This window comes from Cottoperca gobio, chromosome 5, assembly GCF_900634415.1.
Source record: "Cottoperca gobio chromosome 5, fCotGob3.1, whole genome shotgun sequence".
Lineage (NCBI taxonomy): Eukaryota > Metazoa > Chordata > Actinopteri > Perciformes > Bovichtidae > Cottoperca > Cottoperca gobio.
Window position 1 is genome coordinate 13,183,618 of NC_041359.1, and position 13,700 is coordinate 13,197,317.

At 40.4% G+C, this 13,700-nt stretch overlaps 1 protein-coding gene across 8 annotated transcripts in view; it reads left to right on the forward strand.

Moving 5' to 3' along the window:
* Positions 1-13,700, forward strand: part of atp2b2 (ATPase plasma membrane Ca2+ transporting 2) — an 80,907-nt gene that overhangs the window by 62,465 nt on the left and 4,742 nt on the right. For 5 of the 8 annotated variants that reach the window (XM_029431804.1, XM_029431806.1, XM_029431809.1 and 2 more), the window contains 9 exons: positions 157-391; positions 5,456-5,635; positions 7,064-7,151; positions 7,347-7,453; positions 8,599-8,790; positions 9,384-9,597; positions 9,719-9,930; positions 10,108-10,215; positions 10,386-10,568. In XM_029431804.1, coding sequence (XP_029287664.1) covers positions 157-391; positions 5,456-5,635; positions 7,064-7,151; positions 7,347-7,453; positions 8,599-8,790; positions 9,384-9,597; positions 9,719-9,930; positions 10,108-10,215; positions 10,386-10,568 — 1,519 coding nt within the window. Of the gene's footprint in view, positions 1-156; positions 392-5,455; positions 5,636-7,063; positions 7,152-7,346; positions 7,454-8,598; positions 8,791-9,383; positions 9,598-9,718; positions 9,931-10,107; positions 10,216-10,385; positions 10,569-12,326; positions 12,517-12,892; positions 12,943-13,700 lie in introns of all 8 variants that reach the window. The other 3 variants (XM_029431811.1, XM_029431808.1, XM_029431812.1) reach the window with 2 other exon arrangements.

A 13,700-nucleotide genomic window follows, 5' to 3' on the forward strand; every position in this document is an offset into this window, starting at 1 on the left:
ATGTCAAATTATTCTTTTAAGTGTTCATATTTATAGATTTATAAATAGATTTAGACCAAAATGTTTTCTCTACGATTAAAAGGCTGCATTTAACATTCAATTCTGTGTAAAGTAATATATAATAACCTCATCCGTACACTCCACCCTTAATTACAGATGCAGTCATGTCCTGAACGAGTTAGGTGAGTCGAGGGTTTTCCGTCCACGGGACAAGGACGAGATGGTAAAGAAGGTGATCGAGCCCATGGCGTGTGATGGCCTGAGGACCATCTGTGTGGCGTACCGTGACTTCTCCGGTGACCCCGAGCCCACCTGGGACGATGAGAACAACATCCTCAATGACCTAACAGCCATCTGTGTTGTTGGGATAGAGGACCCTGTCAGGCCAGAGGTAGGAGAGCATGTGACATTTAGGTGACATACTGAAACATATCATTATGAACGTAAACAACGAACATGGCTCCTGTTAGTACTCACAGCTGTCACGCGAGCAGTTTATGGAAGACTCCGGTGATTGCCAATGAGTGTACAGGCAGAGTGTGCGCTGGTAGACAGGCAGGTCAGTTGTCCAATAATTTCATTCGGACCGAATCAAATTATGCAATGTGTTTATTACGGTCCTGCGACAGCCAGATACCAGGTTGTCTTTTATTTTTTAGTCAGAGCATTTGATTTATTGATTGCTTTCGGGATGTAAAGAGTGTTTCAACAAATATAACAAAAGCTGTGTCTAAAATACATTATCCACCCTAGCTTTAAGGAACTCTGTATGTGTGTGGTTTTGGATAATTCAATCTGCAGACTTATTTACTATATATACAGTATATATAGAGTTGTGATAATTACTCCTTAAGGAACAGCAGCGTTGATATTTACTACTCTGTTGAATGTAAGATTTGAACCCTCGATGACCTGTTTAATACAATTTTCCTGGATTTCAAATCCAGGGATTGTTATTGAGCCTCTAATCAGTTTGCAAAGTTATTTTTATCGTTTTCCTAGAAAGCCCAGAAGACATTATTGTTGTATTTATTTCAGTTACATAATGCCAGCTTCTGTCCTGTGATCAAAAGCCCCCGCTCATATCAAACTTGAAGAAATGTCGTAAAAGGACAAAAACATTTGAATGTGATATTTCAGTTGGGAAAGCTTGCCTAGTTATGGATGCCTATGGTATTACAATACATCCTTTTTCTGTTGACTTGCTTTAGGAAGCATGTCATCTCAATCTCATTGTTGTGTAGTAAATGATAACGTCAGAGCTAAGCAGGTGGAGCAGTGGGGACAAAGAAAGAACTAAGCAACACGACTCTGGCGACAGTAGCAGCCTGCACAGTGAGCGGACAGAGAAGGATCATGTGTCATTTTAAAGAGTTGACATTAGGTTGTGTGCTTCACTAAATGATTATTGATTCATGCAATGCCCAGTTCAGAATGTACCTTTCATCTTTACCTGATTTAAGACTGAATGTGCGCTGCTCAGATTCCGTCCATTGCTGATATTGTTAACTTGCATTTGCCACTTACTGTATATGTGTTGCAGTTACAATGTCACATATTGTGAATATATATACGCCATCATATCGATACTATTTTAATATATAGATTCATTCAACTGGTTCCTCAAATGTGCAGTTTCTGGTTGAGACACAGATCCAGGACCTTACTGTGCAGATGCCTAGTGAGATACTGTTTTACATATTAAGATGTGGACGTTTTCAAACCAAAAGCAATTCTTGAAAAAAAGCTTTTGTGACTAAGCACATTTATTATACCAAAAATACAGGTGCTGCCCCTTTACTTTCTATTTAATTTTTTTAATTCTATTACATTTTATAAATAGACGTAATTTTTGCTTTTAAGATCACACATTTTCCCTGTTATAAGGTAAAGAATCTCCAAAAAAACATAATTTTAAAGGCACTATGAAAGAGGTTTTAGAAAAGATAAGACGTTAAAACTCTCAACCTGCAGAGTACGTAATGTCAAAAACTCAATCCTAATTTGGAAACAAGCTTCTAATGTTGACTTATTCCCATACTTATTATTTTTAAATGTTAAATAATTTACTGTGACTGCTTGACTTGTAATTCAGTATATTTCCTTTGGTCTTATCGCTCATTTTTACCTTGAATACGATGTTCAGTATCAGATGAAGGCAAACAAAACAAACAATTTGAACAAATAATCGAGAAATTATTTCTAGCCTTTTCTGTTGAATTTCACTTGAAGTCAAGGAGAAATATATATATATATATATATATATATATATATATATAATTGGGAGAATATCTGATGGAAAGAGTGTACAGCAGGAAACTGACCTCACTTGACAGCTCCTGTGCAGGTACAGGGAAGTGGGAAGCTAACTGACTACTACATTATTCAACTTTTTTTCCATCCCCCTCCTCACTCTCTAACAAGGGCTCTCGTGCAACCTCTCCCCTCCATGTTTTGTAGTTTCCACCTCTCTCTGTATCGTAGGGTTTGACTTTCACCTTTCTCTGCACTTACCTTCCTCTCACTGCACCGTTCTCTCTTTCTGTCTGAAGCCGACTTATATAAGCATCTGAACAGACTTAGATAAAATAAACAAGTACAGAGAGAAGAGAAACCATGATCCTCAAAATGAGTAAGCATACAATCTTAGGAACAACTACAGGAGCTAACGAGAAACCTTTTTTGCGTCACAGTGTTATTAAAGGTTGGATTAGTTGAGATAAAGATAAAAATAAAAATGTGTTGTTATATGCTGAAAAGAATAAAAAACAAAACAAACAAAAAAAGCTGAATATTGCATAATTTGAAATGCAATAATGCTGATTTCTGAAAATCATGCAACAATTGTGATCTATTCTTTCACACTTTAGTTGTTAATTCAGTCCCTTGCATTGCACCAAGCCCGGCAGTTTGCAGCATTTCCCTTTTCTTCCACCACAGAAGTCACTTAGTATGTCACATTTTCAATAACTAATGTGGAAAAGCATTGCACTGCTGCACTCCAGTAACATCTTTCCAGGTCTCTTAGTAAGACTGGCTAATATTGGAAATGAGATGGCTTTCCGCTCCGCTAAAAAGGTCACACAGAGTGGTAAACATGTTTTTGGGTTGTTTATTAGGCTCCAATTTCTTCCTCCAGATTGTGATGTTCTTTTAATAAATAGCTGCTCTGTACGGTTGCCCCAAGAGAGACAAGGGGGGAGAGAATGAGAGAGAAAAGGGAGAAGAAAGAGAAACGGGAAAGATGGAGCCAGAGGAAGATAAACAGATTCAAAATCAGATTCATGTCAGAGAGATGTCGGACCGCAGGAGACGGGTAAGGGGAGAAACGGAGGAAAACGAGAGTGTAACCAGATCTGTATTAAAGACACGAGAGGCTTGTTTTTCAGTCTCACCTACTAGACTCCTACCCTCTTCCTCCGTCGGGCCAGATTGTATTTTTAATAAGCCTCCACTCTTCTCTCCTCCTCTCTCCACCTCCTCTTTCGGATGACCAGTCAACTAGAGTAGTGGGAATCCAAAGGAAAAAAGAATAAAACCGACAGCAGGGGTGACAGATAGGCAGACGGGAACTTGATATCTTGATAACAATGACTTGGTGAGAGCAGAGAAGGCAGGATTCAATAACTTGCTCCACTTGCCACAATATTTACTGCAAAAGCTTCCTTATTTTGTCAGATCATATAACTTAAAACTGACTTCTAATGAATTAATGTAGCTTGTGCTCTTTGTTCTAATTGTAAGTGTTTACTAATTTTCCATTTTGCCATTAATAGGCCTCTCAGTGCATATTTGTGAAAAATATTGTTGTCACTTTCAGGACATATTCAACCTCCTTGATCTTTTTCTCATTCGGAAATTGGTGAAAAATGACATCCAGAATTTTTATTTTGTGTAAGTGATACGATGAAAAGCTCATTTTGCTTCATTGTTGTTCATTGTTTCTTCAACACGTAGCACTTTACCATAATCTAAATGAAAGTCTATTTGGTCTGATATGACCAGTAGCGTACGGTGGCTAATGTAAGCCAACTGAAATGCTGCTGTGTAACTGATTTGTAAACACAATTGTTCAAAGTCTAGCTAGCTAATGGGCATAGTATTTGTGTCCAGACAGGAGACTTTTGCGTAGCTTCCAGAGGTTCCAACTCAGACGACACTGATTACAGTGTCAGCCAGGGGAGAGCAGAGCTCCGTGGGGAGGGTTGTCAGCTGGAGGCAGAGGCAGAGAAACGCCCAGAAACAACCCGAACACAGCAAAATGAAAAGAAAAGATAAAATACTAACAATGCCGCACACTAGTGGGTCATAAGTGACGATTGAGAGGGATTATTTTTGCATGATTATATTACTTTTTTTTAAAGCTATCTTTGATGAGCCATACATTATAATTATGAGAATGTGAAATTACAAATGTTTCTGCTGAACCTCTAGCTCAGTAAAGACCTCCGCTCCTCCCTTGAAATGAGTGTGGCCATTTGGCAGTTTTATGTCCAATATATTTACACATCACATCTTATGTTGCCCTTAGCATGTGTGTGTTTGTGAGTAGTATGCTCCCAAGTGTAATGTGTGTATGTGCAATATGCACAAGTGTCTGTGAGTGGACAGTGGAAAGTATACATATGCCTGCCTCCGTGTGTGTATGGAAGTGAATATGTGTGTATCAGAGACACAAAGACAGATAGAGTCCCAGGCCTGCGTTTATGTGCACATAGATGCGAGTTGCTGTTATTGTATGTGCACACATTTGTTTGTTTGTGCGTGGGTTTGGAGTGCACTGCTCGCCCACACTGACCTTTGTCAGGAAGAAGTGTTTCTGAATTAATACTCTTTTGCTATCTGTTTATACCTCAGATCAATCTTCTACATACAGTAACTTCTCCCAGTTCTACTACACTATATATATATATATATATTTTGTCAATAGAAAAAGGGACAAAGGCAGAATAATACTGTTCTAATAACATAAATAAAAGTGTGACGGAGTTAGATTTGTTTTGTATGTGAGGTTTTGTTTGATTAAGATAGCTGTATTGTATCTACTGGTGTGTTCTTAAAGCTCTATAATCCATATTTTTCCAGTGACAATGGATGATTACTCGTACGTGAAAGGGGTTGTTTAAAGTGACAAAGACAATTACCTTTTATTGCTTTAATTCAGTTTCACCCTTCTTATACTGTGGTGTTGTTTTTTGCTGCAGCAGGCAGCTGTTTTGAAGCCCTACAAACCGACTGTACTGTTACCTTCCCAGCAACAAATAGCAGACTGACAGTTAGTGACTATCTGCTGAACATAGTGGAGCAACAAAGAGCCAGATATTTGTCCCAGGAGTTAGTGTAGACCAAAACAGAGCTAAAAAAAGAAAGTGATCATTGGACTTATACTCGTCAAATGGCCAGAAACACGACTACAAACTAACTCTATGAAATGTGTTAATGTATCACTCTTTAGGTGCCCGATGCTATCACGAAGTGCCAGCGTGCAGGCATCACGGTGCGCATGGTGACAGGAGACAACATAAACACAGCCAGGGCCATAGCCATCAAGTGTGGAATCATTCACCCCGGAGAGGACTTCCTCTGCATCGATGGAAAGGAGTTCAACAGGAGGATTCGCAATGAGAAAGGAGAGGTACAGTCACACTATACAGACACATAAAGAAAAGGTCTTGAAGAGGATGTGCTTTCCAAATGTTTCTTTGAGGTGCTAAACCTAACTACATAAGGTTCCAGCGTTGAATATACAGAGGTAAAAAGGTACCACACACACACAGAGCTTCAGGACAAAGTAGGCTTATCTCAATTTCACCAGTTTATTCTGGCTACGTCAAACAAACATGCTGACGTTTCGAGCTTGTGTGCTTCATCAGAGCGTGAAGGAAGATGGAAGTCATGTCTTTTGTATACAGGAGTTAGCAGGTGATTGGTTTAAAAGGTCACATGGTAATTAACTTCCTAAGGTCCCATATACATAGTATTTGACAACATGACAATGATTTTAAAATGAATTTAAAAGGTTAAATGGCAAATATCATTCAAATCCACAGTTTTTACTGAGGTTACAAGTTCTGGCATAAACAATATTTATCCATGTTTTGAGACAGTGGAAGCATTTGTAACTGAAATCATCATTTAGTCCAGCAGGTGTCCGAGTGCTGAGTGATCCAGTTCATCTCTCTCTGAGGGACTACTTTTGGTGGGAGTTACATGTTCAAGTCCAACACAGTTGCTGGAGAGCCATTGTTGGTTCCATGATAGTGCTTGGCTGTGGCATATTCCTTGTTCCCTGTGCACATTTCTGTTTTATGTAGTGAGGTTTGTCGTTTGAGTGCTCTCTTTGTTTGTCCAACAGATGCTCATCCACAAGGGCATGTAAGCATATAGATCACTGATGTTGTGTTGCAGTGTATGAATTGCTGATTGGAAACTTCTTACCAGTGTGTGTGGATGGGTGAAAAAGTTGACAGAGGTGGTATTATTGCAATGACTGCTTTGGAAGTTAATTACCATGTGACCTTTTAAACCTCCTGTTTACAAAACATAAATAAACATGACTTCCATTTTCCTGCATGCCTTGATAAAGGTCACAAGGCCGAAACATTAGTTTGTTTGACTTGGACAGAATACGTTTGTGAAATTAAGATTAATCTATTTTGTCCTGAAGATCTGTGAGTGAGTGAGTGAGTGTGTGTTTGTGTGTGTGTGTGAGTGTGTGTGTGTGTGTGTGTGTGTGTGTGTGTGTGTGTGTGTGTGTGTGTGTGTGTGTGTGTGTGTGTGTGTGTGTGTGTGTGTGTGTGTGTGTGCTACCTTTTTACCTTTGGGCATTCACTGGTACTGTAGCTCCTGTCAGAGGGAGAGGCTGAGCTCAGGAGAAAAAAAAGACACCTCTCTAAAACTTAATCACAACCAACTATCCTTTTATTTCTGTGTGTGTGTGTGTGTGTGTGTGTGTGTGTGTGTGTGTGTGTGTGTGTGTGTGTGTGTGTGTGCGTATGTGTGTGCGCGTGTGTGTGTGTGCGTGTGTGTGTGTGTGTGCGTGTGTGTGTGTGTGTGCGCCCAGGTGGAGCAGGAACGTATGGACAAGGTTTGGCCTAAACTCCGAGTTCTGGCCAGATCTTCCCCAACTGACAAACACACACTCGTTAAAGGTGAACTGGTTACACTACTTCATATTCATTACTGCTGATTGAAATGAATTCAATGTTTGTCGATATATAATTGTTTTGCAAAGGCAGTAAAATAACAGAAATTGTTTGGGGAAGATTATTGTAGGTATACAAGATCACAGAGGGTTGTGTTGTTTTGATGCTGTGTCCAATGTATGTGCACTGTGTGTTTGACAGGCATTATTGACAGTACTGTAGCAGAACAGAGGCAGGTGGTGGCTGTGACGGGAGATGGGACCAATGATGGACCTGCACTAAAGAAAGCAGATGTCGGCTTCGCCATGGTGAGCATATCTTCTCGTTTGAGATGATCTCAGTTAACATCTTCAGATAACTTCTTCACCTCTGCAGTGTTTAGGGTTTCTTCTCAGGCGCTCTGCCTCTGGCTGTGTAGATTAGGAGCTCCCCCTAGTGGATTTCTGAGCTCACACAATTTCTCTGCAGTGCATAATACTTGTTCTACTAACTACTGAAAAAATAAATAGTGAATCTGTTCTTTCTCGTAAGTCAGTTGATATGTTGTTGTTGTTCGGCTGTTATACTGTTTCCTATATTTCTGCTCAAATGAAATAAATTGGCTCATCCACAGAACCATTTCCTCGTTGATCTAATAACGAAGGCAGTGCTTTCCATTCTTTTTCTTCATGACTCCACAGATGAGCTCAAGTACCCCTTTATTGGCATCTTGTCATATTGTTTGTTCATTCTAAGGGATTTTGAACCGGTTGTTAATTAATTGGCTAATTTGACAATATATTTACTAAAGATCAGCCGCACACCAATTTATACTCATATGTGTGTGTTTATTTTGACACCTGGGGTACTCCACGGTCTTTACACATACCCTGTGGAAACTGACCCTAGGGGGGGAGTCACTGTTGAAAGGTGTAAGATGGTAATATTTGCTTGGCCTGCCATGTGAAATCACTGAAGTGGTCCTTTAACATCAGTGTGAAAGGAGTTTCTTCTACATCTACTACACTCCTACGAGGGTTAATTGAATGGAGCACACTCACAAACATATCCTCACATGTGGCTTTCCTTCTATCTCCACAATCGAGCACTGTTGAGGTGCTGAGCCCGGCTACTCGTGCTTTAACTCATCAATGATGGCATAATATCAGGGAGGGTGTCCTGCTCCTCCCATAAATATGGAGCCTCCTGTCATCAAACCACCAACACACACACACACTGACTCCTTAATAAGTGCATCATCATTATCCATCATCAAAGCTGACTCGTTTCTCAAAGTCCAGTTTTTTCCAGAGGCTGCCGATATTTCTTTAATTTCTTCCTGTTGTAGTTTGAAGAATGGTGCTTTGGCAATATTGTCCCTGGTACAGTTATGCCAATAACGCATATTGAATAATACAGTATGAATCAATAGATCCTAGTTTCTTTCTGACTGTGCCCTTTCTGCTCTCCTCAGGGTATTGCTGGTACAGATGTGGCCAAGGAGGCATCAGATATTATTCTGACCGATGATAACTTCAGCAGCATCGTTAAAGCAGTCATGTGGGGTCGCAACGTCTACGACAGCATCTCCAAGTTTCTTCAGTTCCAGCTTACTGTCAACGTTGTGGCCGTCATAGTGGCTTTCACTGGCGCCTGCATCACACAGGTCAGAGGCGTGTGCAATTCTCGACAGTAACAGTTGCCAGGTTACCATTGGAAACCATTTTGAGAAATTGACAAACAATTCTTGGCCTTTGATTGCAATCACTGGCAACCGCTTTTTAATGTATGAAAGAATAGGACAGCAAAATGATCACCCCAAAATAAATACATTTTGAATATTTGTTGCATAAGTGATCATTTAACTTTGCTGTTACAGTCACTACTGGGGGTGGACACATTCACCGATTTGATTGATGTAATAAAGCTTTTATTCCTATATGTCACATTTTCAGTATTAAGCTGACGTATAACTGCATAATTAACCAAAAATGCAACCGTATTTTCAATTTAGCAAACAAAAAGCTGATACTTTTAAAGGTGTCGAGCCCTGGTGTGTGTGTGGGCATGGGATTGGGTTATATTAACGTAACTGTAGTCTCTAATTAAAAAGCTGTTGAGTGCAATGTTCAAATACCAAGTGAAACAAGCAAAAACAATGGAACTAAAAAGTGAATTAGTTACAGTAGAGGTATTGGTTATTAATAACTTCTCATCCTTCGTTGTATTGACGTTATTGGTTTTTAATTGCAATTGCAGGACTCTCCCCTGAAGGCTGTGCAGATGTTGTGGGTGAACCTGATCATGGATACTTTTGCATCTCTGGCCCTGGCCACAGAGCCTCCCACCGAGTCCCTGCTGAAGAGAAGGCCATACGGTCGCAACAAGCCTCTCATCTCCAGCACCATGACAAAGAACATCCTGGGACACGCAGTCTATCAGCTCATCATCATCTTCACGCTGCTCTTTGTTGGTACGGACTATCATTGGTCTCTGCGGTACACCAGCGGGTGTGCATCTTAATGATGTGACATAAAATGGGTTCAAAGTTCACGTCATTATACTAATTGTCTATTGCCCCACCCCCTTCGTAGGTGAGAAGATCTTTGACATCGACAGTGGCCGTAATGCTCCGCTCCACTCTCCTCCATCTGAGCACTACACCATCATCTTCAACACCTTCGTCATGATGCAGCTCTTTAATGAGATAAATGCCCGCAAAATCCACGGAGAGAGGAACGTCTTTGATGGTATCTTCAGGAACCCCATCTTCTGCACTATTGTTTTTGGCACCTTTGCTATGCAGGTACACAGACGCAAATGATTAGATTGTATTCATTATTTATATTTGGTTGTTTATTGACATGCGTTAGGTATGGCATGTCCAATTGAACAGTCTAATTGTTCTTTTTAATTCACATGTGAAAGTGATTTTCTTTTTTCTCTTTATGTATTTTCATGGCTTGTGCTTTGCTTTGTGTAGATTGCGATTGTGCAGTTTGGAGGGAAGCCATTCAGCTGTCAACCTCTGAACCTGGAAAAGTGGATGTGGTGTATTTTCCTCGGTCTGGGAGAGCTTGTCTGGGGACAGGTAACGTGCAAGCTCCTCTGTTTCTGTCTTTTTATATTTTTCCTCAATGCTTGTTTTCTTGTTTTTAATTCTAGTTTACCATGTTTAACTCTTCATCTGTGTATCCCTACTGTACTGTATGCTTGTCAACTTTCCCTTTGACCCAGTGCTCTGTCTTCTCTACGGGTTAGGTGATAGCCAGCATACCCAATAGCAAGTTGCGCTTCCTGCGGAGGGCAGGCCAGTTAACTCACAAAGATGATTTACCAGAGGAGGACCCAAATGAAGATAATGACGAGATTGACCACGCAGAGAGGGAGCTGAGGAGAGGACAGATCCTCTGGTTCAGAGGACTCAACCGCATTCAGACTCAGGTGAGGACACAAGTTCAATCCCCATGTTCAGATTCGTTTCACAGAGAGATATTGCTGGATTAATTCTGCCTTAATTTAAGAATATTTGAAACTCGAACAGGGTTTCTCTTAACACTCGTGTCATTACTTAAAAATAAAAATGGAATGTTTTGTGTAGTCAGTTAAGCAGCAATAAACAACAACAAGATTAAATTTAGCCTGTGATTTTTTTCTGACACGGCTTTTTGTTTGACTTTTTGTCCATCTCTGTCATATAATCCATTTTCAGTAGGAAGTCTCAGCACCTCAGACATTGCCTGAGAAGCTTACCCCTAAGAAGAAGTGCTAGACGATGTGATATGTTCTTCACGTTAGTCATTTACAGCCTTAAATTGATTTTATCTTAAGATGGTTTATTTAGGTACATGAAGATGCTGCTTTCTCTCGCTGGACTGGAGGCGATCAGCTGTGTGGAAGATGGACGAAGATTAAATACAACTGGACATGGTCACTGAATTGTTCTCACTGTCACCAACCCTGCTCACTGTTATCACTGTGATGTTCGAGACAGTGTTGCTTGTGTGTTGGACTTGATTTTGTTTCACTGATGTGTCACTAATGGTCCAGGGTGAAGCTATCCCGCGACATTATACTGTGGACCAGCGTCCTACAAAGGCAACCACACATGGTTAGAGAAGGCAATCAGTATTAAAGGAAAACTAAGGTTTATTTGAACTGAAATAGTAGATTTGAATCACAGGGACATCAATAATATTAGGTCCGACAGGGCAACAGACACACGTGGTCAGATTATCAAACAGGTTTTAAACAAACCCACAGATTAGACAAACTATGTATTTAAAAAACACAAACTGTTCATTGTTAATAATCAACACAAGTTACAGACAAACCTCCTTGTTTAGACTTAACCAACTATACTTGCTTTAGTTCTGCACACTTATACATTTCCTATGTAATGGCGGATTATTAGAGACTATATACATTATGTGCACTCAGTTTCACTTCATAAGGTGGTTTAACAAATCTGGCAACCTGTATAATCATCCAACCACGTGTGGCTGTGGCCTTGTTGTCGACGTCACAAAACTCCAAAATGTCTGTAATCATTTATCAATAGAACTGATACCTAGAGCTACAAAAATAAAACATAGTACAAAAGTTGTGCTAAAACGTAGTCTTTCTCTATTTCCTGTAGTAAAATGAGATGCCACAAACCACTGAACGATGTAAATGGCTGCATCTGTATGCTGTAATCACGCAAATTAGCAAATGTTCTGCCTTACTTCTTGTAATATCTAGTCATACAGAAGTTTTGGTTCTATTTGTTGAGGTTTTTGAGATATCTGCCTCTTACAGAGGGTTAGGGTTAGGGTTAAACCCCTTTCCTCACTACGTATTCTAAACATAACCATTAGAGGTCAATGCCTAACCTTAACCATCCCACTAGAGTTGCCCAAATCGTGGGTTACCATCTAGACACGACATTGACGCACCGATTCACCTCCTTTGTATTTGGGTGGGTGCTGAAATCTTGAGACGAGGTAAGACAGATGTGTTTTGTAATTTGGGTGAACTTACACATTCAAATTCACCATTTCGTTGAGGGGATGCTACGCCCTGACCTTTAGCTGTCCCCACCATCGTGTCATGTTCGAGATACTTTGTCAAAGTCACTCAGCCAGTCAACCTGTGTTGCCATTTGGTCTTTGTCACTCTGAGCAGCCATTTGTCCTCTCCTGTCCCGCTCTCCTCCCACAGATTGACGTAGTCAACACCTTCAAGAGTGGCACGTCCTTTCAGGGGGCGGGGGCTCTGAGACGCCAATCATCCACCACCAGCCAGACCCAGGATGTAACCAATGTTTCTAGTCCTAGTCACGTGTCCTTGTCCAATGCCCTTTCCTCTCCTACAAGCACTACTGCTGCTACTGCTCCTTCCACTACTGGCCGTGAGTCAGATCTCTGTCAGTCTGCTTCTCTGCTCTCTTTGCTTCAGAGGTGCCATCAAGTCATGAACAAAACGTTTTTTTTTCTCTGCACATTATCTGACTTGTTATTATTATTATTATTATTATTATTATTATTATTATTATTATTATTATTATTATTATTATTATTATTATTATCGATAGTCTCCATTTTGGGGTTGGCATCTCTGAAGATTCGTTTTGGTTTGTTTTTTCTTTCTTGCTCTCTGCTTTTTTCATTTCCTCTCTTTCTTCTGTCTTTTTGCTGTTCATACTCGATTTCAAATTCATCTTGATATCTCCTCCCATGCTTGGGTGTACTGTCGTCTCATTGGTGAATGTGTGTTTGTTTCCTCAGAGTGCTAGGAGCGCAGGACTAAGGGTGATACCCACGGCGTGACATTTCAGGTTGTGAGTTTGTCTCCCTCTGCTCATCCCCAATCCACCATCCCATCCTCCAATCCTTCCATTTTTATGTCTTGACGGACATTAATGTGAACTAATTCCAATCAACTCAACAAGGGACTGGGTAAACATTCAAGTATAAGTTGTAATGTTGTCTTACTTCGTCTTTGAGTTTGCTACTGATGAGGCATATCACACTGAATTGATCTGAAGCAAATTTGCACGCACTACTTCATGTACACAATGGCACAATGGCAATGACAAGAAACAATAATGGAAGCTACAGTTTGTGTGCAAGACTTTAAAAAAACAAGCAATAGCCACTTTCAAATGAGGATCCCAAATGGTGCGACTAAAATCTGTCAGTATCAGGGACTATGAATGGACTTAATGCTTTTGTCAGCCTCCATCTTATCTTTCCAACTCTCTCTTACAAACACACACACACACACACACACACACACACACACACACACACACACACACACACACAACCCCATGTTGTCTCTAATCTACTTGATGAAAATCAGATGTAAGACTTTTCTGAGGGTTGTGTGGACAGGAGTGAAGAATAAAGCAACGCTGCACCGATAATTCATCCCGTCTTGTCGCTTCATACTGTCGGTGTAGTTGGCTGTCATGTTGCCATAGTTACGGACGTAGATCCTCTGCAGAACCAGCGACGTAAATTCAACCCCCACCCCTTTCTGACACCCCATCAGTGTTACTTGTCAGACATCCTGTCACATGCACTCATCCCG